This window comes from Pan troglodytes, chromosome 4, assembly GCF_028858775.2.
Source record: "Pan troglodytes isolate AG18354 chromosome 4, NHGRI_mPanTro3-v2.0_pri, whole genome shotgun sequence".
NCBI lineage: Eukaryota > Metazoa > Chordata > Mammalia > Primates > Hominidae > Pan > Pan troglodytes.
Window position 1 is genome coordinate 73528329 of NC_072402.2, and position 26286 is coordinate 73554614.

The 26286-nt window shown below is 39.3% G+C and overlaps 1 protein-coding gene across 1 annotated transcript in view; it reads left to right on the forward strand.

The window, feature by feature from the left end:
- The first annotated feature begins 5008 nt into the window (after nt 1-5008).
- Nucleotides 5009-26286, forward strand: part of FYB1 (FYN binding protein 1) — a 163998-nt gene continuing 142720 nt past the window's right edge. Inside the window, exon 1 of the mRNA XM_016953373.4 lies at nt 5009-5123. Within this exon, the coding sequence (XP_016808862.4) occupies nt 5121-5123 (3 nt within the window). The 5' untranslated portion in view covers nt 5009-5120. The remainder of the gene's footprint in view (nt 5124-26286) is intronic.

The window sequence follows — 26286 nt, forward strand, 5'->3', positions numbered from 1 at the left end:
CTTTATTTTATTCATTAAAGATCAAATTATCATTAAACAAATGGCAAAAGCAATAAGCAACCCCATGAGAGTGTGTGTCAGTTAAATCTTGTCTTGGAGACCCACTGAAGCAAAGGGATTATGACTTAGAATTCTGCTTCTGTGAAACAAATGCAAGGACAAACGATGTGAGAAATCACGAGAAGAAAACAGCAGGACCCAATAGACCCACGGAGTTCATGCATCCCCAAAGACCCAAAGAGAGGGTGTGATACAAATAATGGACAAAATTACAAAAAACAAAGCAAGGTAATATATAACCTAGAATTCTTCTATAAGCTTTGTTGTCTCTTTGCTCTCCAGGTTAACTGGTTTGATAAAAACTCCTTAAGTGAAGTCTAGATTAATTTTTTCATTGTCCTATTTTAGCAGATTGTTTTTACTGTAGTAAATATTCACCTGGGATTGGGTTTAAATTGTAAAGACAAATGCTCCCTTCTTTTCTTGAGTTTCAATACAATCTACTCGTTCCACTAAAATGTGGTGGAAACTCTCTTTTTAATCAAAAGTAAGTTGATTAATAAGCTATTTCTTCCAGAACACTGATGTTCTGAAGAGTTAAGGCCCTCTTTCATTAAAAGTAGAAAGTACAAGAGTGAAAAAGTTCACTGTGTTTTTAAAACAAAAAGTGAAAGAGAAATAACCCAAATCAAGGAAGTCCCCACTTCCTCCTGCACAGCCTTCTTAAGCATGCCTGTTCTTATTCTGCTTTTTCCTGCTACTTCCCATTTGCTATTTCATATCTAGCCAAACAGGGAGACTGAATTTCCTTGAATTTTTATGAATCTGCTTGTAAGTTTCCTTTAATTTCATGATCAAAGAGCAGCTCTGTAGTGACTATCTCTTAGTATTTGGCGATATTTTAGCCAAAGTTTCTCTTATAGCTTCCCATAAATGATGGGCTTCAAGGAAGGTTGTAGATGCAGAATCAGTGTACAAAACAAACATTGCTTTCATCTGAGGAACTCACGAGGCAAAAAAAAAAAAAAAAAGAAAAAGTGTTTAAAAAAAAGCTGACCTAGGACCTTAGAGTGAGAAAAGGAAGTATGAAAATTAATTCTCATTGGAGCAATTTCCAATCTAGTTGAGGAGCCAAACCTAATACACCCAATACAATTAGAGAACCATAAAGGGCAAACATATTAAAAGAGCTTAATTTTGTAGTGTGGCCTGCAGGCTTCCAGAAAAAACGGGAGATCAGTGAGCTAGCAGCAGAGAAGCCTTCCTGGAAAAGGTGAGATTCGACATCCCTCTGTTCTATCTCAGGGGTCTTAGCCAGGCACATTAATGTTGGGCACGTAGAGTAGATGGCTACTTGTTTCTTGTATAAAATGTTAGACATTCGGGTTATAAAAAAGAAAATGTATCGGAGTTTATAACTATTTCTAACCTTCTATGCTAACAGTTTTAACCATGCTTCTTTTAAAACCTAATACCTGTAATCCCAGCACTTTGGGAGGCCAAGGTGGGTGGATCATGAGGTAAGGAGTTCAAGACCAGCCTGGCCAAGATGGTGAAACCCCATCTCTACTGAAAATACAAAAATTAGCCAGGTGTGGTGGCACATGCCTGTAATCTCAGTTACTTGGGAGGCTGAGGCAGGAGAATTGCTTGAACCCGGGAGGCGGAGTTTGCAGTGAGCTGAGATCGTGCCACTGTACTCTAGCCTGGGGGACAGAGCAAGACTCTGTCTCAAAAAGAAAAAAAAAAGCATAATAGATAAAACACTGACGATGCTTCTCAGTAATGATCATTAATATTACTCAAATTTTATTAGTGTTCTTTCCTTTATCTACTTGCAAGATGAGTTTAAAAAATGAAGTTGGTTTTCCCTAGCCACCCCATTCTTCTAGATCTCACAGTCTCCACCTAGCCACCACCTTCAGTGAGTACTGAAGGGGCAGACTCGTTCATTGCACCATTGACTAAACAAAAACTGTTTTCTAAAATAAAAATGTATGAAAAGAGAGTGCATGCCCCAGTATTTAAAGAATTATAACTTATTTTGCATTCTGTAAGCTACTTCTCCCTTCTATTAGCAGGAATAATTGCAGTGCCCATACTGCGAAAACATAGGTTTATCATTTTCAGATGGTATCACTATGCTCTCTGTCATCTTTGTTGCATTTCCTGTTTCATCTTCCTGCTCAGGAACTTATGTAGTGAGCTCTGGCTTCACAGGAGATATACTCACATATGTGATGTTTGACATATATTTTTCAAATAACATGATTATGCCTTAAAAACTAAATATGAAAATATACTTGTGGACTACAAGTTATAGTTGGGAGTTTCAACTCAACTTTTTTTTTTTTTTCCAAGGCAGAAGAATTTTTCTTAGTACAGAACAAAATGAAAAGTCTCCCATGTCCACTTCTTTCTACACAGACACAGCAACCATCCGATTTCTCAATCTTTTCCCCACCTTTCCCCCTTTTCTATTCCACAAAACCGCCATTGTCATCATGGCCCTTTCTCAATGAGCTGTTGGGTACACCTCCCAGACGGGGTGGTGGCCGGGCAGAGGGGCTCCTCACTTCGCAGAAGGGGCGGCCGGGCAGAGGCGCCCCCCACCTCCCGGACGGGGAGGCTGGCCGGGCGGAGGCGCCCCCCACCTCCCTCCCGGACGGGGCGGCCGGCCGGGTGGGGAACTTCTTTTTTTTTCTTAGCCAAAAATACTTTTCTTAAATATATGTGTTTGAAAGACCACTAAATTTATTTCAATAACGACTAAAAATTACCTTAATCTGCATTTGGAAATAAGCACAACTTGAAATGGAATTTAGATGGATGAATTGAAATTCAAAGTTCTCTTAACCAGAGACTTACCCAATAAATTACACTGTTAACTGAGTAATTGCTAGATTTCTGTTTATCATGTAATTTGTGTCCAACTTACTGGTATAGAGAGGAAATTGTAGCATGACTAAGATTAAGTAATTCTTTTTTTTTTTTTTTTTTTTTTTTGAGATGAGTCTGGTTCTGTCCCCCAAGCTGGAGTACAGTGGCGCAATCTCGGCTCACTGCAAGCTCCGCCTCCCGGGTTCATGCCATTCTCTTGCCTCAGCCTCCCGACTAGCTGGGACTAGAGGCGCCCGCCACTAGGCCCAGCTAATTTTTTGTATTTTTTTTTTTTTTTTAGTAGAGACAGGATTTCACCGTGTTAGCCAGGATTGTCTCGATCTCCTGACCCCATGATCCGCCCGCCTCAGCCTCCCAAAGTGCAGGGATTACAGGCGTGAGCCACCGCTCCCGGGCCGATTAAGTAATTTTTATGTAGTACATGGGGTAAACATGTTGATTAACTTAGTAGTGAACAGTGTCAGAGTGTCACGATTATTTCTACCCACGAGGCTGGCCTGGTGATCTGTTCACTATCTTGCTAGTATGAGTCACCTGCTCCTTCTTTTAAGGCAAAGGCTCTCAAATATGCACATACCTTGGAATCACATGGTGAGCTTTGAAATACACTGATGCCTGAGTTTCAACCCCAGATTTTCATATAATAACCTGGGGTGAAGCCTGGGAGCTGAGACTTAAAACATCCCAGGTGATTTTAATGTGCAGCCAGGTTGAGAACCACTGCTTTAGAGTGATTCTCTTTACCCTAAGCTGTATCTGCACTTTGATGATCTCTATTCTAACAGACAGTAGATAAGAGGCTTTCTAGTGAAAGTAAAGAATGTCTCCATTTCAAGGCATTCTGGAAAATGTGTTATACTCAAAAGTATGCCTGGGTCCCATATCTCGCTCTTGCTTTGCTCTTCCTCCTCTATTCATTCATTAGGCATGTATTATGTGTAAGATAATGTGCAATTTCAGATTCCTGACCATCCACCAGATTCTGACCATGCCTCACATCCCTCTTTATAATATGTAAAGTTTTCAGGACAATCTCAGTTTCTACTTCTGAAACTCAACCCCTACCCTGGCTTTTTGCCTGTCCTATTAATCTATATTTCTAATTATGTCTTAATTTTGAAAACATTTTTATTTTAAGGAATAAATAACAGGTAACATCTTTTTTGAAAAAGGATTTTGTATGGATATAGGATTAATTAGTGTTTGGTCAGCATCATGTATAGAAATTTGGTGACCTTACACTAAATAAGCACTATAACACTTACAACAAGATCTGGAAATTTGCAACCACCAAAAAAGGAATCATGCCTATCCTTTGCCATGGAAAACAAAGATGACCTTCTACCCTTGAACTTACTTTAGTAGAAGGCTAAATATTCCAATTAAAGGGGCCAAATCTGTATATCAGAATGTGTTCAGAGAGGTACATGGATGATTGGAAAGTCTGACTACTTGGGATCAAATACTATGCCCTTAACATCTGATGCTAACAAATATTACCCCAAAATTAATACATGAACCTAGACTGAGCTGTACTTTTTTTTTAGGGAAATGAATGGCATTCTATGATAAGCTTATGAATGTTTCCTTCATTTAAATACTGGTAATATGAATTTAAATATAATTGGAGTTGCTTATTAAAATTTTCATATACTTTTGTTCTTTTTAATAATGATTATAGTTATGTTTTTACACAAGTGCTATATACCCAAGATAGAAAACTTGAAAAACTCCAAAAAGTACAAAAAAAGAATTATTTATAATAATATATCCACTCAAGTCAAATGCTATTCACATTTTGGTGTGAGTCTTTCATAGATAAGAGAGAGATGGAGACACACACACACACACACACACACACATATGGATCCAAAAATATAGAAGTTATATAAAACAGATTAATAATGTATAGCAAAATTTAATATCTAGGTACTTCTAAAAAATTTTGTGTCAATTTTTCAGTCTTCAAAACTACATCTATACCTGTTCCTGTATTATTGAAAAATAATAACAAGATAAACCTGGCCAGCTATACAAATGCTCTGAGGGTTGAGATAACATGCAAATGTAGCCTCACGTATCAATGTGTGAAAGCTGGACAGACCACACAGCTCAGAAAAGGAAGTACACTCTGCATAGCTAACTTGCACATTCACTATCCAAGCTGCACCATCTTCGGGGTCATTGTGTGCCAGGCATATCAACTCTTTTCAATAAAAATGGTAAGTAATAGATTTTATAACTCTCCTTGGTCTCCTGGCAAATGTGCTACTCTTCTCTGCATAGAACAGTCAGAGTTGAGGGTGCTTCACAGTCAGGTCCTCTGAGCCTTTGGGATTTTGCTTGGCCACTAGTTCCTTGTGCTGATGAAGCTGCTGAGTCTTGTTCATGCCAGTTGAGAGACATGGCTTCAAGAGTTCCCTTTTTTTTTATTCTAGCCTTCAGAATAGGGGAAGAGCACTGTCTTGCAGAAAGAAAACATGCATTCTTTGTCTTTGCCTCCTAGGATAGCTTGGTGCCAGCCCCAGTAATTTAGTCGAGTTTCCTGTTATGAGCAGTTTGGATCCCAGGAAAGGACTCCAGTGGCGAATGTTGGGAAACATTAATGATGGTGATTGCCATTTTGATAACACAGTAGATTTTACAAAGGGACCTCTTTTGTTTGAAAATGTATTTTTTTATTTTAATTAAGAGACGCAAAAAAAGCCCAAACAGTCTTAACCTTAAGGACAGATTGTGTTCTCAAAATTAATGGGAAGTCATTATTTGGAGCATACTTAAAATGGTGAGTGGTTTCCCAGCACTACTTTAAGCCATAACATAGCTGAACTACAGCAGTAATATTCTGCTTCATAATTTTCCATTATTTCTTTGGAAAAAAAAAGGAGGGCTCCCAAAATATATGTGGTGTTCATATGCTCTCAGAGTATAGAAGAGAGCTAATTTTCTGTCTTTGTCTGCTATTCCCCAGCCCCCAGAAGACTGGAAACTGGTTATTCCTTCTCTTATTACGGAGAGGATACCTTCCTTTTGTCAGCCCCCAGTGAGAAGACAGGAGTTGAGACGATGACTCCTGTGCTTGCTCAATTGGAGATTGTGCATTGCAGACATTGGAACAGGGAGAATAAAGGGATCATTCAATGATGTGTGATGTGACTGTGTATTGTCTGAAAGCACCTTGAGTTAGGATAGGGAAAGAGTAGAGGTGAGAGAGGGTAATCTTCCCATGGGGGAGAGAGGAAGAAGGAAGAGTGATAGCGTGCAAGTCACTGAGTCTTGAGAAGGGGAGTACACGGTAGAGGAAATAGTGCGTGACCCTGCCTGCGGCAACACCTGTAGAAGACAGTCTCAGGCTCAGGTGGGAGTGAGATAAATCCCTCTACGTTTCCAAATTTGGTCTTCAGGTCCGGGATTCCTAGAAAACAGCTTGACCTTGGCCAGGTGTGGTGGCTCACGCCTGTAATCCCAGCACTTTGGGAGGCCGAGGCAGGCAGATCACGAGGTCAGGAGATCGAGACCATCCTGGCTATCACGGTGAAACCCCGCTTCTACTAAAAATCCAAAAAATTAGCTGGGCATCGTGGTGGGTGTCTGTAGTCCCAGCCACTCGGGAGGCTGAGGCAGGAGAATGGTGTGAATCCGGGAGGCAGAGCTTGCAGTGAGCCAAGATCACGCCACTGTGCTCTAGCCTGGGCCACAGAGCAAGACTCCGTCTCAAAAAAAAAAAAAAAAAGGAAAAAAGGAAAAAAGGAAAAAAGAAAAGAAAAGAAAACAGCTTGACCTTAAACAGGAGCACTGTGGTTTATAAAGTGCTATTTGGATTTTCTTAGGCAAAACAAGATAACAGCAGGAAAAAAGGAAGTTTAACTGGATAGCATGTATTTGGTATAATATATGAGTAACGATGTTTTTAAAGATTATTGTTTTCTTATAATAAAAGTAACATGGCTGGGCATGGTGGCTCATACCTGTAATCCCAGCACTTTGGGAGGCCGAGGCAGGCAGATCACCTGAGGCTAGGAGTTTGAGACCTGCCTGACCAACATGATGAAACCCCGTCTCTACTAAAAACACAAAATTAGCTGGGCATGGTGGTGCATGCCTGTAACCCCAGCTACTTGGGAGGCTAGGGAGCAGAATCGCTTGAACCTGGGAGACGGAGGTTGCAGTGGGCCGAGATCGCGCCATTGCACTCCAGTCTGGGCAACAAGAGCAAAATTCCATCTCAAAAAGAAAAAAAAAATTAACACATGTTTCTCAAAAAAAACTTCTTAGAAATATAGATAATGGTCAGGCACTGTGGCTCATGCCTGTAATCCCAATTTTTTGGGAGGTCAAAGTGGGAGGATTACTTAAGGAGTTCAAGACCAGCCTGGGCAACAAAGCAAGATGTCATCTCTATAAAAAATTAAGTAAAAAAATAAATCAGCCAGGCCTAGTGGTGCATGCCTGTTGTCCCACCTACTAGGGAGGCTGATGCAGGAGGATTATTTGAGCTCAGGAGTTCAAGGCGGCAGTGATGAATGATCATGTCACCACATTCCAACCCAGGCAAACCTGTATTCAAAAAGAAAAAAAGAAATATAAATATGCAGAAATGAAACATTAAGCGTGTTCTATAATTCTGTCAACTAAGGGGACAATCACCAGGTTAGTACAGATCCTTCGAGAATGTCATCATTTTAAATGCATATTTTATAAATGTAATTTTATAAGTGTTATATACTTTATGAACTATTTCCTCACATTTTATTTAAAATATCTTTAATAATATTGGAGTTACAATGTAATTTTTAATGATAAATCATTTTTAATAATTGTGTAGTAGCCCACAATTTGTTTTAATCAGTTCCATAGAGTTGGACATTTCAGTTGTCTCTTTTTCTTTCCTTATGGTGATATAGACAAGACTGTCACAAGCATTTTTTATATACTTTGTCTGATTATTTTGCATTGACAGAATTCCTAGCAAAGTAGCCAGGTGAAAACCTACATATATTTAAAACTTCTAACACACGTTACCTTGTTGTTAAGCAGCATACTTTAAGTTTCTTACTATATAATGGCATAGTAAGTGAATTTCCCAGTGCAATTATGGCATATACATGCTTATCTTTGTATATCCATGCCTATTTTTGTAGCATGAAAAGGTTATACTTCAAAATTAAGTTACTTCCCCTTAATTTCTTTCTCCCTAACATTGCTGCTGACATTCTGCAACAAGTGGCAGAAAGCCATGTAGCATATTAAAGAAAGGAAAAAACTCCATTTTTTCTCCTTGAAAGAGATCAGATACAGTCAACAGGCTATATCCCTGGCTTCTTGTTGACTTGTTTTGCTTACTACTTGTTTTCCATAAGTCACTTAAGCTTTGGGTTTGTTTCCTCATCCAATGATGGTGATGACGTGATGATGATGATGATGATGATGATGATGATGATGATGATAATGATGATAGCTATCCCACAGGATTGTTGTGGAGAGTAAGTTTGCAATTATAAAGCACCTGTGACGGTACAGGCACATGCCGGGCACTGGATAGATGTTGGATTCCTGTATTTCAGCCCCAAATAAATAGTTTCCAAAGTATGCATAGAAACTGCTAGTGAATGCAGGAGAGTAATACTGGCAGTTAGCATTGCTAAGCCCTGACATACACTATCTCATTAAATTCCTCTAACAATTCCTGCAAATAGTTATTCCTATTCCCCCTGTTTTCTAGTTGAGTAAACTGAGTCTTGTAGAGAGTAAGTAATTTTCTAACAGACACACAGCTACTGAATATTGGGCCTGGAATTTGAGGACGATTTTATCTGTTCTCAGAGCCGGAGCTCCTCTACATTTTGTTACATCTCAGAAAAAGTAGATACCTAGGAAGACAAGCTGGCAGTCAAAGAAAAGCCCAGGACTGGCCTTTAGGGGTGTGCCAGGTCCATTCTCAGGCTGGTGACCATGTCTGGTAGGATTGAGGATCAGCTGTCCTGTCTGCTTCTGCTATGGTCACTATGAGTTTTCCTACTTTCAGAAAGCGCACTTTATTGAAATGTTGCAGAGGCCACTGGGATGAGAGACTGAAGGAATGCCTGGCTTTGTGGTTCTTTATCCCAGGATCCAGAAAGCGGGGCTTAATGACTACATAACTCCCTTCTCCACCCCAAGCTCATCTGCTGTGTCACCACTGTGACCAGTCCCCACCTCCCCCACTTCCTGAACTGTCCAGGAAGGGAGCAATCCAAAAGGGGACCAAGTGGTTATAAGGAAATTCACCTTTTATTGCCCTTTCCCTGTAACTTATTGGTAAGGAAACTGTGGAAATGTGTGAGAATGAAGCACAAAGGCACTTGGTGTTTTATGAAGATAGACACATTAGATATTTAGATTGATGGGCATTGGACACACGACACTGGGCTCATCTTCCAACCTAGCCAGGGGTGCTGGGTTCCAGCTCAACCTTCTCATTTCTCCCTGTGGAAACTTGACCCTATCTCTTCAGCCCTCTTTCAAGAGGCTCAGTCAAGGTACAGAGTTGGCTTAGGTGTTCCCCTACATCCTTATTCATAGTGTGATTCTAGATTTTAGAAGTGGGAGAAGAGGCAATAGAATTCTACTTTATCTGCCCCTGTGGAAATTGACTTAATCTATATCCTTAGATCAGCTCACTTTACAGTCCTAAAATGAAAACAATAGAATAATACTTGTTTACTTGGCAAGTAATTTTAGGTACATTTTAAATTGTAGAATTTTCTGGAAGAAATGAAGAAATAGATGTTCTAGTCATGTACAATTTTTTTTTTTGTATTTTATGCATAAACCTTAGGTCAGTAAAAAAAAAACAGTAAAAATTGTGTTTGGGGTTTCTGGTTTGTTTTGTTCCTTTCATCCAGTTTTTAAGCTACATGGGAGCTCCTCAAAGGAGTGTAGTCAAATTGCGCTGTCACTCATTCATTCAACAAAGGTTATTTGAGCTCCTACTTCAAGTCTGCACTCTGCTAGTCATTGGAATGCAGGGTGAACAACACATGGTGTCCAGGCTTCCCACGGGTTACACTTAGGGTAGTGGTTCTCAAACTTTAGCATGCATGAGAATCACCGGGAGGGTCAAGGATGGGGCCTGGAAATGTGCATTTCTTTTATTCATTTACTTATTTATTTTTGAGAGAGAGTTTTGCTCTTGTTGCCCAGGCTGGAGTACAATGGTGTGATCTTGGTTCACTGCAGCCTCCGCTTCCCAGGTTCAAGCCATACTCCTGCCTCAGCCTCCTAAGTAGCTGGGATTACAGGTGCTCACCACCATCCCCAGCTAATTTTTTTTTTCTTTTTTTGAGACAGAGTCTCGCTCTGTCGCCCAGGCTGGAGTGCAGTGGCGTGAACTTGGCTCACTGCAAGCTCTGCCACCCGGGTTCATGCCATTCTCCTGCCTCAGCCTCCTGAGTAGCTGGGACTGTAAGCGCCCGCCATCACACCCGGCTAATTTTTTTTTTTTTTTTTGTATTTTTTAGTAGAGATGGGGTTTCACCGTGTTAGTCAGGATGGTCTTGATCTCCTGACCTCATGATCCACCTGCCTCGGCCTCCCAGAATGCTGGGATTACAGGCGTGAGCCACCACACCTGGCCAGGCCCAGCTAATTTTTTGTGTTTTTGGTAGAGATGGGGTTTCTCCATGTTGGCCAGGCTGGTCTTGAACTCCTGACCTCAGGTGATCCGCCCACCTCGGCCTCTCAAAGTGCTGTGATTACGGGTGTGAGCCACCGAACCCGGCCAAAAATGTGCATTTCTAATAAGTTCTCAGATGAGGCTGACGCTGCTGGTCCAGGGCCCACGCTTGGAGAACCACTTTTCCTGGGAAGTAATAGATCAAAAACATCAAAGTGAACAAATAAATAAAATACCTTGCACTGAGCTCTGAAGGAGGCAAATGAGGAGCTGAGATAGAAAATGGAGGGGAGAAATCCTCTTGAGAGAGGTGTCTGGTCTCTGATGAGGGGATGTTCAGGCTGAAGCAGTAGTTCTCTACTCTGGCTGCACATGGGAATCACTACAGCAGCTTATAAAACATCCCTCTTCTCAGGCCCTGAAACCAGTGAAACTGAAACTTGAGGTGGGGCTCAGTGAGGGTTGAGCATTGCTACACCAAAAAGTGAGAATGAGTTGGGCATGGGGTAAATGGGGGTAGAAAGTGTTTCAAGATGAGGAAGTGGCAGGTGCAAAAGAGATGAGGCAGGAGAGAGCTTGGAGCTGTAAAAAGACCAGGATGGCTGGAGAATAGGCAAGAGAAGAAGAGAGTGACAAGAGATGGCTTTATGGAACAGGCATTGGCCACATGAATGCTGGGTCTTAAGGCTGCCTTAGTCCATTTGGGCTGCCACAGCAAAACACCTTAGACTGGGTAGCTCGTAAACAACAGAAATTTATTTTTTACAGTTTCGTGGGCTACAAAGTCCAAGATCAGAATGCCAGATTGGTCATAGTCTGGTAAGGGCCCTCTTGCAGACTGCAGACTGCCAACTTCTTGCTGTGTCCTCACATACCAGAAGGAACAAATAAGCTCTTTTGGCTTCTCCTATAAGGATTATTATTATCCCATATGCATTAAGTGTGGATGGCGGCTCTATGCAAAAGAATGTTCATCTACCACTGCTTGAAACTGAAAATAATGGCAACAAGTCAAATGTTGGATTGAACTGCATGTGTCCAAAGGGATATGTCTTGAAAATATCCTAATGTAGAGTGAAAGAAGGCACAGAGTGAGGGCTCTGTCCTTACGTCCTAAGCACCTCCCCAAAGGCCTCACCTTCTAATAGCATCACCTTGGAGGATAGGATTTTGACACATGAATTTTGGAGGGACACAAACATTCAGACCTGGAATTTGATCATACTGTTCACCAGAGCAGCCACTGGAGACACCTGAGCTGAGGAGTGGGTGCCATTACCTGCTTCATATTTTGAGGGTAGGGCTACTTCTGAAGTGACGTGCATCCTCTCCAGATAGCCTTGATCCTGGCTTGGGCCTTAAATATTGGCTTTGTTCCTGTTCTCCCTCAAAAGTGTGGCCCCAAATTTGACTACATCCAAGTTAGAAAGTAAGTACAGAATTTCTGAGGGGAACAGGTCCTAAGATGTGAAAATAAATAAACTGTAGGCCATGATGGAAGCCCCAGTTGAGAACTGGTGTCCCAGGGAAATCTGAGAGTATGGAAATGGAGCTAGAAGTTTCCCTGTGAGGGCTGGAGTTCCGATCCACTTCCTTCAATTAGAGAGGTGATTTTTTTTCTTTTAGGTAAGCTGTGGAGGCCAATCATAGTCCTGAGTGATAGGCTAATATCACTCCACACACTTCCCTGTTGCCCTCCCTGGCCTATTCATATCCTCCCCTTCTGCAAAAGAGGACACCTACCTTCTGCAGCAAGATCTATCCCACTGTGTTAAAAAAAAAAATCCTGTACTATGACAAGTTAGTTTTAAGCCAAGGATAAGAGGCTCAAATTCTAGCTGATATCTTGCACTCATATAACACATCAGTGCATCTAGGAGGAGATGTGAGACACTTCTTAGAGCATGTGTTAGAATACACTAAATTTGTGGCACCCTTGCTCTTGAAGTGGGTAGGCATGGGGCTCCAGTTCTTGATTCGGCAACTTCAATATCACTTCCCCAATTCTAGCACTCCATTCCATCCGCCCTTTCTTTTCTCTCGTGTCCTTCTCTTTTTAAATTATTATGAAACACATAATACAACAAATGCTCATATACTCACAACCTACAATTAATGCATATTACTGTTCTGGCATCTATTTTAAAACTAAAAAAGAGAAAATTAAAGTCCCTTTCTGCCCTTTTCCAGTTCTATGTCCCTCCTTCCCACAGCACAGAAACAACTATTTTAAAAGTGCCTTTCAGAATAGCCTTCCCAGCCATGGTTTTATGCTTTGATTTTATCTGTGTGTATCCATAAAACATATAATATCTCCAAACATATAGTATTGTTTTGCCCAGATATTTTTCATGATTTCTGCAATTTGCCTTCTTTCACTCTGCATTGGGTTTTTTTCAAGAATATCCCTTTGGACATATTCAATCTATTGAATTGCTGTGTAATTCTATTGTAATTTATTCATCTATTCTCCAACATTTGATTTGTTGCCATTATTTCCAATTTCAAACAGTAGTAGATGAACATCCTTTGGCGTAGAGGGTATGAGAACCTTCAAGTTTATCTAACATTAGCAACTTGTTCTTTAAGGTCATTGTAATGATTTACCTCCCATCAGCCTTGTACAAAAGTTGCCATTTCTCTACATCATCCCTAAAACTTGACATTGTCATATTTATTGATAGAGTTTTGACAATTTGTTACATGTAAAACTGTACTTCATTATTGTTTTAATTTTTATTTTTCTGATTATAACTGAGATGAAACATGTTTTCACAAGTTTATTAGCCATTCCAATAAACTCTTCTGTAATTTATCTCTCATGTGTTTCATCCATTTTTTATGGATTTTTTTTTCATGTTGATTTAGAGGAATTTCATATATATTCTAGGCATTAATCCTGTGTCAATTACAAGCATTGCAAATTTTGTTCTCCCAGTCTATGACTTCTTTTTAACTTTACTTTTGGTGTCTCTTTTTTATACACAAGTTTTAAATCTTAATGTTGTCAAATTTTAAAATAAGTCTTTATCATTTCTGCTTTTGATGTCCTTTTAAGAAAATTAAACCCTACCCCTTAAATATTAAAGTCGTTTTTCTAATTTTTCCTTGAAGTGTTCGTGTTTTCAAGACTCCATTTTCATGTTTAGGTCTTTAATCATAAGGATACCATTTATATTTGTGATGCAAGGCAGGCATCTAATATTAGCTGATATGGATAACCACTGGTTGCAGTATTATTTACGTTAACTTGTTCTTTTCCCCCATCACTTTCTAATGCCTCCTCTGCCACATGTTCATTTCCCATCTTTGTGGGACTCTGCTTCTGGGCTTCCAACTCTGTTACACTGATCAATATAGTTCATAAAATTCCATGTTCATCATTATTTCTTTTCTTTTCTTTTTTTTTCTTTTTTTTTTTTTTTTGAGACAGAGTCTCACCTTGTTGCCCAGGCTGGAGGGCAGTAGCACGATCTCTGCTCACTGCAATCTCTGCCTCCTGGGTTCAAGTGGCTCTCCTACCTCAGCCTCCCTAGTAGCTGGGATTACGGGCACGCACCACCACACTTGGCTAATTTTTGTCCTTTTAGTAGAAATGGGGTTTCACCACGTTGGCCAGGCTGGTCTTGAACTCCTGACCTCAAGTGATCCACCTGCCTTGGCCTCCCAAAGTGCTGGGAGTACAGGCATGAACCACTGCATCCAGCCTCATTGTTTCTTAATTACGCTCATTTGCTCTGGATTCATATATCTTCTTGCACAGGTACACATAACTCTTGCCTGCTGTCTAACAATTTCTTTGTGTGTGTGTGTGTCTTAATCTACTCACGTTCTTTTTTTTTTTTTTTTAATTTTACTTTAAGTTCCGAGATACATGTGCAGAACGTGCAGGTTTGTCACATAGGTACATGTGTGCCATGGTGGTTTGCTGCACCTATTGACCCATCCTCTATGTTCCCTCCCCTCGCTCCCCATCCCCCAACAGGCCCTGGTGTGTGTTGTTCCCCTCCCTGTGTCCATATGTTCTCATTGTTCAACTCCCACTCATGTGTGAGAACATGCAGTGTTTGGTTTTCTGTTCCTGTGATTGCTGTCTAACAATCTCTAAGATTATTCAATATTTCTACTATTGTTACCCAAACACAACCAGGATCTTAATACAGGGTAATTGCCCATTGAATACAATCCTTCAACCCTATTTCTGGTTCTTAAAACTTCTGCTTGGAGGAAATGAACATCACTGTCATTTACACTTAATTGGCCAAAGTAAGTCATATGGACATATCTCAGTTAAACAGGGCAGAATTTATGAGGATGTATAATCCCCACGCATTCAGGGTCATGTCAAAGAACATCATCAATTTGGAAGACCAGGAATATTATACACTACCATGTATATAGTATAGGTCTTCAAATGACTGAGAACTTCATTTTGACATCACTCTTAAATGATAGTTGAGCTGACTATAAATATTCTAAATATATAGTTACTTTTCCTCACCACTTTACAGACTTACTTGATTGGCTTCTCACTTCCTTTGTTGCCAGTGGAAGTGTGCTTTCAAATCTAATTGTCATTCCTTGTATTTAAAATTGTCACCTCCTTTAAAATCTTTATGTTCTGAGCTTTTACTATGCTTCACAGAGACGTGAATTTATTTTTACTTATCCTGCTTGGTACTCATAGTATCAATTTAAAACAGGAGGCTAAGAATATTTTATCTAAAGAGCCCAGTAGTCAATGTTTTAGGCTTTGCAGGCCCTCTGATATCTGTCACAGCTATTGAACTCTACTGTTGTAACAAGAAAGTAGCCATAGACAATGCATACATAAATGGGTGTGGCTGTGCTCCAATAAAACTTTATTTATAAAAATGGATGTCAAGCTGGATTTACCCAACAAGCTATAGTTGCCAACCTCTGATCTAAAGCCTAATGACTTTCTTCAATTCTTTAAAATCTCAGCCATTATCTTTTCAAAGCCATTACTCTATCATTTCCTCCTTCCTATGCTTTTTGTCTAAAGCTCCTATTAAAGCTAGTCTCTGATCACCTATCCTCCATGATTTTAATTGCTCTTCCAAACTTTTTATCTCCGTGTCTCTCTTTGATGAATCTTACATCCATTTATCAGCTTCATCTTTCCATTCACAACTTTTTTTTCATATGTGTTGAGTCACCAACTGTCCTAGTGTGTCCAGCACTCTCCCAGTTTTAGCACTAACATCCCATGTCCTAGAAACCTTTCAATTCCAGACAGACCAGGAAAGTTGCTCACCCTATCTAGAGTGTCCAATGCAGATTTTATCCTATTTCTTGAGTTTTTGTTTTAATGATAAAGTTTGTATTTCCAATTTTTGGAATTGTTTCTCTTATCCCCAACGTTCCTGCCTAATATGTGCATGTTTTTGTTTTAAATATTCTTATATTCTGTTTTGGATAGTATTCTATTATTTCTTAATGAATCCTAGATTCTTAAAGTCCTTTTCAGATTATTCTATTGTTTTAATTTAATTGATATAACTCTATATTTCATGGTTGATTTTGTTGAGTTCACTTTGTCATTAATGGTTTTCTTCCTGTGTTATGGAATTGCATGTTGTAGACAAATTTCAAGGAGGTTTTGTTGATCGGTTGGTTAGTTTTCTTTCTACTTGCCTTCACTCCACATTCTCTCATGCTGTACTTATCTGTACCGCTTCTTCCTGAGGCCTCCAGCCCAGAGGCAGATCTACATGAACATCTGGATGATTCAGGCCCACAGTAATTCTGGACATTTCGCATACTCGTTACTAAGTCAACCGGCCTCCTGGCCTAGCTCCTGGTGCTGTGCTGTACTTAGTCCAGGGTTTCTTGTTCTGGAACTGGGTTTCCTGCACTTTTGTGCATTGGAGAATGATTATCAGCATCTCTGGTCTCTACCAGCTAGATACAGTTGGACTTTGGCACTTTTGTGCATTGTTAGATGTTTAGTAGCATCTCTGGTCTCTACCAACTAGACAGCAGTAGCACCTCCACACCCTCCCATGTGACAACTCAAAGCATTTTCAGATGTGATAGAATGGCCCATGGTGGTGTGAGGGGGCAAAATCCCCAACCCCCCAGTTGAGAATCACTGGTTTATACCAACACAATCTCAGCAACATACGATTTAGTCCCCTTTCATGTTGCTGAGGAGGGAAAAGCATGTCTCTTACTGCCCTTGGTTTCACAGAGTGACCCTACACTATAAAAGCTAGATTAACAAACCCTTCCATACCCTGAACCAACAGCCACCTATTCAGTCTTCCGGTCTCACTCATTGCCTTGTGCCTCTGTTCTCTTTCCAAAACAGAAAGATTTATCTTCTTTTTAAGTGTTGCTATCTTTACATTTTTTTTTCATTTTATATTTAATCTATCACTGACATGTGCTAAGTCAGTGAGAGAGCCAAAAGCTTTCATTTACTGACCAGAAGTTGATTGCTCTCCTCCATCTCTTTTCCTGCATTTCCCTTTAGTTTCATATCTTCTGGGTTTTTGTTGTTGTTGTTCTTATTGTTGTTTTGTTTTGTTTTGTTTTTGACACAGGGTCTTGCTCTGTCACCCAGGCTGGAATGCAGTGGCACGATCTCAGCTCACTGCAACCTCTGCCTCCTGGGTTCAAGTGATTCTCCTGCCTCAGCCTCCCAGGTAGCTGGAATCACAGACATGCACCACCACACCCACATAATTTTTGTATTTTTAGTAGAGATGGGGTTTTACCATGTTGGCCAGGCTGGTCTCAAACTCCTGACCTCAGGTGATCTGCCTACCTCAGCCTTCCAAAGTGCTGAGATTACAGGTGTGAGCCACCACGCCCGGCTAGCTTCATATCTTTCGTTTCTCTTTTCCCCCTTCATCCCTGATTAATGGTGTTGAGTAAATCAACAAAGGAGAGGAAATGTTTCAGCATCAGGGTTGATGAGACACTAGGAGAATTAATCAAGTTACTTCCAGGTCTCCATTACCACACTTCACCCCTACTCCAACCTATTAAGACGGTGGTTCTCAAAGTGTGCTCCCAAACCAGCACATCAATATCACCTGGGAACTTAATAGAACTTCTTGGGCCGCACCCAATACCTGCTAAATAAGAAAGGAGGTGGGGCCCAGCCACCTGTGTATTTACAAAGCCTTCCCAGTGATTCTGATGCACGCTCAAGTTTGAGATCGCCCAAACCCAGACACAGCTAAAGACGCTTTGGATCAGTGGTCCTCAACCTGGCCGCCCATTTTAACTGCCTGTTGAATTTTAAAGTATGCAGCTGTTTGAGTGCCAACCCCAGAGATTTTGATTCGGCTGGCCTGGTGGCTCAGGTACTTTTTTTTTTTTAGTCTCCAAATGATTGAAACATCCGGTCAAAGTCTGCTTTAGTTATTCATTTACTGTTTAGCCCATTCTGATCATCACTTATGCTGGTGTTTTGGAATTCTAAGCGAAAATTGGTAAACTTCTAGTGAACAAAGTTTAAAGTGATCTCTTCTGGAGCTTGACTCCCTTGATTTCTATTTCAGTTCTTCTCATTACAATTTACCTTCTCTGTGCCTCAATTTCTCCATATGTAAAAAGCAATAAGTCACTATACCTACTTGTTAAGTTTATTTTAAGGGTTGCATGGGTTTATGTGTGAATATCTTCAGCATAATGCCTGTCACACAGCAAAATCTACACAAAATATTTCTAAAAGATTTTGTAAGTTCTACACGCAAAAAAAAAAAAAAAATCCTGCAAGACGAACTTAAGTCATAATAAGTATCTTGGGAAGAGAGACTTTTTAAAAAGTATTTAAAGGGTATTTCTCCTTTTTTCATATTAGGACCTTTGCTTTATAAGTCCTACTTTTTCCCAAAAACTGTTATATGCTGTTTATAAACATTGGTAAAAATTAACTTTTCTCATAAAAAATTTTAGAGTTTTACTATATGCCTTTTAAAACTAGCTAATGGAATTTTAAACCAGAGTTCAGAATATTCTATACTCAGATTTGAGCTACAGAAACTGATAAGCCAACAATAAATTCAGCCCTTATGCAAGTTCTGGCAGAAGTGAAAAGATATGGAGATGAAATTAACATCTGCTGAATCTGATCTATAACAGATATTTAGATGAAATTATTTCTGTGAAATCTAGTGAAAACACTTTCACAGATGTTTGGGAGGCTGAACTTACATGAAAATGTTTGACTTTTCAAGGTATGGACATAGTCCAAAAGAACTACCATCACTTTTACTCATTGCAACTTTGAAATAAAAGTAGTTACATTCACTTTATTACAAGAGGACATTCATCCGAGAGAAATTAATTTTATCACATGTACCCACATCTACATGAGACAGCATTTCAGGCTGGGTGGACTTTTTTCAATAGCAGAACATAACCACCCAACACAATACGGCTGCAATAAACACTGCTCAAATTAGTCACCTAGGAGGCAGGGAAGGGGAAGACAGGGAATTTCCAAACTATGTCTTAATCATCAAGCAAACCAACAAAAAAGACTGTGAGGGTGAAATCGTCGTAGCTTCCGATTTCTAAGCAAAGTCCACCTGTAGCTACCAACCATGCCTACTGCAGATGGTTTCCATTCTCTGATGTAAAACCTAGCCACCCTGAGCTAATTTGATAAGCAGGGCAAGGAGAGAGGTAGGGCATTCCCATAAAACAGCCAGGATAACCACGTCTTGATGGCTAATTCGGCATGAAAAACCGTATGTAATATTCTAGACTCCTTGACTCTTCAATATTCTTATTTTTCTCACTATTCTACCCTTCCACACGGTAAGTCCTTCTTTTTAATTTGTAAGCCACATACACCAAAAAAAGGTGGGGAGGGCTGCAAACACATTCCTGGGAAATGATGCTAGGTCTCCCTTTTGATCACTGTGAATACTGGTTTCTCCTTTGGGTTCATTGCAGACAGGTAGTCAATCTATAGGTGAGGAAAAAATGCCTTCTTGGGCAGGTAATTTGCACAAACTAGAAACACACCGTGTTTTTGCATTTGTAATATCTGTGTTACCTTTCCATTGCTAAGATCTGTATTTAACTGAATGGCTATAAATACTGCCCCCATAAATACTTGTAATTAAAGAAAGATTCTATTTAACGGAGCACTTACTATGTTAACTGTTCTAATACATTTGGACCTTTAAGTGACCTAGATCATCAGTGGAAACAAAGGAGAGATACTGATTAAAATTCAAGGCTCCTTGAAGCTAGCTGGTTGAGTGTGGAAGCCTTACCTTGACAGTAAATTCTGTTTTCTCAAGTTCTCTGAGTAGCTCTTTCCTTCTTGTTGCATCCTCTACACTGAGGCTGGATTGGTCTTCATTAATAGACCCACTGGATTTATCTTCCACAAGCCTGCTTTTTATGTTACCTGCTTTGTTCCTGAAAACATTGGAGTTGGTGATGCAGTTCAGATAGTTTCCCTTTGGCTTTAAAGTATACAGTTCTGGGTATGTAGAAAGAGTCAGGATAAGGTTGGGTAAAGTTTGTCTTCTGCGTAGGCAGCTGATTTTGGACATGTTTGGAATGGAAGCAGTATGTAGTTGTGGAAAATGGGGTCATATTTAAATGAATAACATCCTGCTTGGAGGTTGTGGACAAGTCTTGAGTGCGCGTGTGTGGAAGGAATTTAGGGGTGGTTAAAATTTGGTATAAAAAAAGGTACTGATGTCTGCAACTTTGAAACTCATCCAAAAAAAAAAAAACAGGTGAATGGATAAATGGACAGATGTGATAAAGCAAGGATGCAAAATGCTAACCATTAGAGAATGTAGGTGGCAGTCTGTTGGTGTTAACTTCCAACTTTAATTTCAACTTTTGCAAATGCTTAAAATTTTTTTAAAAAGCATGGAAGGGAAAGTTTAGATGTCACATAGACTGGGCAAGTAGAGCTGGGAAATATAGAACTCCATTTTCTATATTCTTAACCCATGTGTTTATACCTCCATTTATCCACCAAATGAAATATCCACAATAAACCTTTTCCCCCAAATGTAAATAGCTCCATGATTTTCTCCTCTTGTAAAAATGAGACGCATGTGATGATAAATTTTTCCTAAAATATAAGAAAATGTAGAAAAGGTAAAAATCTTACTATCTAAAGAAAACCACTATTAACACTTCAATAAATATTTTTCTAGACATATCCCTACACAAAGTATAAGGCCTTTCCATTTCTGCCTTTTACAGCTGTGCTTTTGCTGCTTCTCCTTCACTTTCCCCTCTGCCAGATCAGGCTGGCACTTCCTTTAATGCTTGGTTCCAACTTTCTTTTTACATGAAAACTTCCACTTTGCACTCTCTCCTGCACTAATCCCTCTTGATTTGGTGTGTCCTGTCTTCAGCATTTCTCTTGTCAATGCCTTGAAATTCTTATCAAGCACCTTTAGTTTTCAGATACATTTTCTTCCCAATTATTTTGCATTCCACCATATTATTTTGCATGCCTCAAGTTGCCAATATGTTTTCCAACAGGCTTGTAATTTTACAAAAACCTGTTCTGATTAAGGCAAAACCATGCTTCTAACTTAATAAGTAACTACACAGTTTAAAACAAAATCCTCCTTCTAGATAGAAACGAGGATATTCATGCCAATCAATATATGTTAATTTAGGGAAACACTGAGATCGTAATTGTAAAATAGAATTTTATTTCAGAAAATATAAGCCAGATTCAGCTCCTGCTGTTTTTGCTTAGATTTTGTCATTGTCCAAAACCACAGTAAGATATCATCTCACACCGGTCAGAATGGCTATTATTAAAAAGTCAAAAAATAACAGATGCTGGCTAGGTTGTGGAGAAAAAAGAATGCTTATACACCTTTGATGGGAATGTAAATTACTTCAACCATCGTAGAAGACAGTATGGCGATTCCTCGAAGACCTAAAGACAGAAATACCATTCAACTCAGCAATCCCATTACTGAGTATAGAGCCAAAGGAATATAAATTATTCTGTTATAAAGATACATGCACGTGTGTGTTCTCTGCAGAACTATTCACAATAGCAAAGACATGGAATCCACCTAAATGCCCATCAGTGGTAGGCTGGATAAAGAAAACATGGTACATATACACCATAGAACTACTATGGAGCCATAAAAAAGAATGAGATCATGTCCTCATTCATTGATGGGACGTGGATGGAACTGGAGGCAATTATCCTTAGCAAATTAACACAGGAACAGAAAACCAAATACCACATGTTCTCATTTATAAGTGCAAGCTAAATGATAAGAACACATGGACTCATAGAGGGCAACAACACACACTGGGGCATATCAGAGGGTGGTGGATGGAAGGAAGAAGAGGATCAGGAAAAATATTGGGTACTAGGCTTACACCTGGGTGATGAAATAATCTGTTCAACAAACCCTTGCAACACACATTTACCTATGTAACAATCCTATGCCTTACAACACACATTTACCTATGTAACAATCCTATACCTTACAACACACATTTACCTATGTAACAATCCTATGCCTTACAACACACATTTACCTATGTAACAATCCTATATATGAACCCCTGAACCTAAAATATTTTTTTTAAAAAATAGATTTTGTTGTTGTCATTTCCCAAGGATTCATGATGAGTCATAGGTTCAGTCTCTGAAGAGCAGGAGAGGTTCTGGACTCCCCAGATGGCTTTTGGCGGTGTTTATAGACATTTTTATTTCATGGGAATAAAACTAGGCTTTGGGTCTTTAAAATGTGAAAATAAGTACTCACTTATATTTGAGAGTTATCTTTAATATATCTACTTCAAGGAGTTTCCATCAGTTCACATTCTTGCATTGTAAATTTTAAACATGGTTTCCTAATTTTATGGAAGTATCTTATTTATTACCACTGCAATGTCATCTCAGTGAATCTCAAAGAATTAGCTTAATAGACTAGATAATGTGAGCAGTAAAACGTGTACTTTTCTTTAGGAATAGAAAAAATCGGATTGTTTCTATCTTCCCCCTGTAAGCATAGCATTGTCCTGAGCTATATCAAGGTTCAAATCACTTTTTAAACTTTGTATTTTAGGAAATAAGAAATATAATATGAATAACAATTGCTAACATTTTACTAAGTGCTTCCCCTATGCCAGACACAGTTGTAAGTATTTTTAAAATGTCAAATCATTGAATTCTTGCAGCAACCCTGGATGACGTACTACTTTTATCCCATTTCATGAATCTGGAAACCAGTGGGGAGAGAAGTTAAGTGATTAGCAGCCAGAAAGATCCAGTCCTAGACTGTCTGGCCCTAGAACCTATGTCTAAACTATTCCACTCTCCTAGTTCTCTAGGGTAAAAAGAAATGGCACCAACCCAGTCTAGCGGTAGAATACAAAGAGAACTTGCTGTTTCATAAACTTAGTATGAGTTTGTATGTCTCTCTCTATATTTGTGTTACTAGGTTGGTACCAGATTATTAGTTAACTGTGCTAATGATACTGTGAGCCCTACTCTTAAGACATATGCTTTGACCTTTTTAGAAAGAATTGGGAAGAATTTATACCAATTGATTTCTCCTTCCTTGCATAACAGATTGTTTGTGTGTTTGTGTGTGTGATCAAAAATATATTAAAGAAAATTTAAAAAAATTCCACAGCCATAGCTATTTCCCTTATATTATGTGACCATTCAGCCTTTATCTACAAGTATATGCATTTTGCATAATTATCATATTATTTTTTCACTTAAGTTTAATTCATAAACATTAGCTCACATTCTTACACACTCTTCATAATCCTTTTAATTATTGCAACACATGCCCTGTTTTTGTTATCTTTAGAATTATTACACATTATGGCTCTGTTTTGAGCCATCTATATTTTATTTTATTTCTTTATTTTTTTATTTTTTATTTATTTATTTACTTTTTTGAGACGGAGTCTCGCTCTGTCGCTCAGGCTGGAGTCCAGTGGCGCGATCTCGGCTCACTGCAAGCTCCGCCTCCCGTGTTCACGCCATTCTCCTGCCTCAGCCACCTGAGTAGCTGGGACTACAGGCGCCCGCCACCACGCCGGGCTAAATTTTTTTATATTTTAGTAGAGATGGGGTTTCACCGTGTTAGCCAGGATGGTCTTGATCTCCTGACCTCGTGATCCACCCGCCTCGGCCTCCCAAAGTGCTGGGATTACAGGTGTGAGCCGCTGCACCCGGCCCTATATTTTATTTTTGTACCTTTATCATACCTTTTAAATTACTACTTTACATTATATTACCCAACAGAACTAGTCTCCCTCATTCCTTCCCTCATTGCTTCTATTTTCACAACATTTACTGATGTCCTTATCCATGTATAAATAAGTAAACTTTATAATAATTTTACTTAGTTCTTAAATCCTAGCTCTGATTCTAATTGTATTTTTCTGTTTCAAAAAAAAAAGGATTAGTATACAGGGTCTAACTTTCTTTCTTAGCATTCCTATGTATAGGGTGCACCTTACTTTTCACACTTTGCTCTTTAGAGATTTTTTCCAACTACTCAAGTAGCCCTACCTATTCTCAGGATGGCTTTAAGGTCAAGGCAGGATCTGGCCAGGGAGTAGAGAGCAGCCCATATGGAGAATCAGCCAATCCCACAGTAAATACAGTTCCAGTTCAAATGATTCCCCTCTAACTGAGTGAGCTAAGTGGTCTCTGGCAATGAAGGGCTACTTATTATATTTTTGTTGTTACCATTGTTGTAATTCAATTTAATTTTCCCCTAGTGTGGTCTATAGGGTATTTATATTAACTTATAAAGTGTTGGGCTATGTATCATTCTCATAATTTCATGGTCTAAATTAATTCCTTCAGGATTAAACACTACTTCTTATTATCTCAGGAAACACTGTTGCAGATCACAGGCCTCTATTTTCCGTTTTTCCAGGTTCTAAAATTTAAAACTTTAAACAGCAAATCACTCAAGGTTTGAGTGAGATACATTCACCCACAAGACATGTAAAATATTCTCCTAATATAATCATCCTCAAAGGTTGCTATAAATCATCATTTGAAATCCTTTCATCTTTTGACCATTAAATTGCCAAATAAAACACTCAAAAATGACATGATTCCATCTTAAAGATGTTAATATTTGGTTTCTTTATTAAGGTGACTTCAGGGTAAAACATTTGTATGTATCAAGAATGGTTATTGCATAAAATGTCAGCTTAAGACATCATCCATTTTTGTTTTTCCTTATCCTGAAATCAGAATATCATATCATTTTGAAAGTTTTTCTAGCCACTTCCCAGCACTCGCAGCATGAAACTCAGACCAGAAGTTTCCAGAGATCACCCCAGAGGTGATAAGATCTCGCCTGCCCTTCCATCCCAGGATAGTGTGATTGCGGGACCATGGAATTTACAAGGTGAGATTCAAAGGACCCTAATTGTCTCTCTGCTTTCAAGTAATCCTGCCATTTAACACCAAAAGAAGAAAAAGAACCAAGAACATGAAAAGTCCTACTATCGCTCCACTTAATACTACTCAAAAAAGGAGGTTCCAGACACTTTGATGGTGATATTTTTGTTTTATTTTGTTTGACAAAATCTATTCTGGATAATGTTCCCAAAATGCTTCCTAATCATCAAACCTAGTGGAATCTTTTTAAACATGTTGATGGCATTTGATAGTCTTTCCTTGATTTCTGCAATACAATTCTTCCCTGATTCTCCTCCCTCTGTCTCTAACAAGTCCTTCTCAGTATCCTTTGAATCACACTTTGTATTTTGGTAACACACAAGGCACCATCTTTGCCCCTCTCTCACTCTGCCTGCCCTCCCTCAGCATTCTCTGCTTCTCTCAAGACTTTAGCTCCTGTATTAGTCCATTCTCACACTGCCATAAAGAACTGCCAAGACTGGCTAGTTTATAAAGAGAAGAGGTTTAATTGATTCACAGTTCCGCATGGCTGGAGAGGCCTCAGGAAATTTACAATCATGGTAAAAGGGGAAGCAGGCATGTCTTACATGGCAGCAGGGGAGAGAAAGAGAGAGAGAGTGCAAAGGGAGAAGAGCCCCTTATAAAACCATCAGATCTCATGAGAACTCATTCATTATCATGAAAACAGCATGGGGGAAACCACCCCCATGATCCAATCATCTCCCACCAGGTCCTTTCCTCAACACATGGGGGTTATAGGGATTACAATTCGAGATGAGATTTGGGTGGGGACACAGAGCCAAACCATATCAGCTACTAACTCTTTGCTGATGGCTCACATGATGAAGTCATCATCTTTCACCAGATCTGTACCTCCTCTTTTATTCTGTAACTTGCTGAGTGCATCCCTCACCTTCTGAGTCATTTTATATTTCTCCATTTCCACCAGTGCACTGACACCAAACTTACAAACACATACACATCATTTTCTCTCCAACTATGTACAATAGGCTTTTTTCAGAATTTAGGCTCTTGTCCTCTTTGACTCACTATTATAGTTTTGCATCTCTCACCCCTTAAGTCCATCCCTCTCTGCTACTAGAATGGTCTTTCTAATTATGTAAATTTCTGGCTCCAACCCTCCATATAGCTCCTAAAGGCCAAGTGCAGGGGTCAGCAAACTATGGCTGTGAACAAATCCAGCCCATTGTCAGTTTTTACAAAGAATGTGTTATTGGAACATAGCCATGTTCACACATTAACATACTGTATATGGCTGCCCTCATACTACAAGAGCAGAGCTGCGTCATTTCAGCAAAGACCGTGTGGTCTC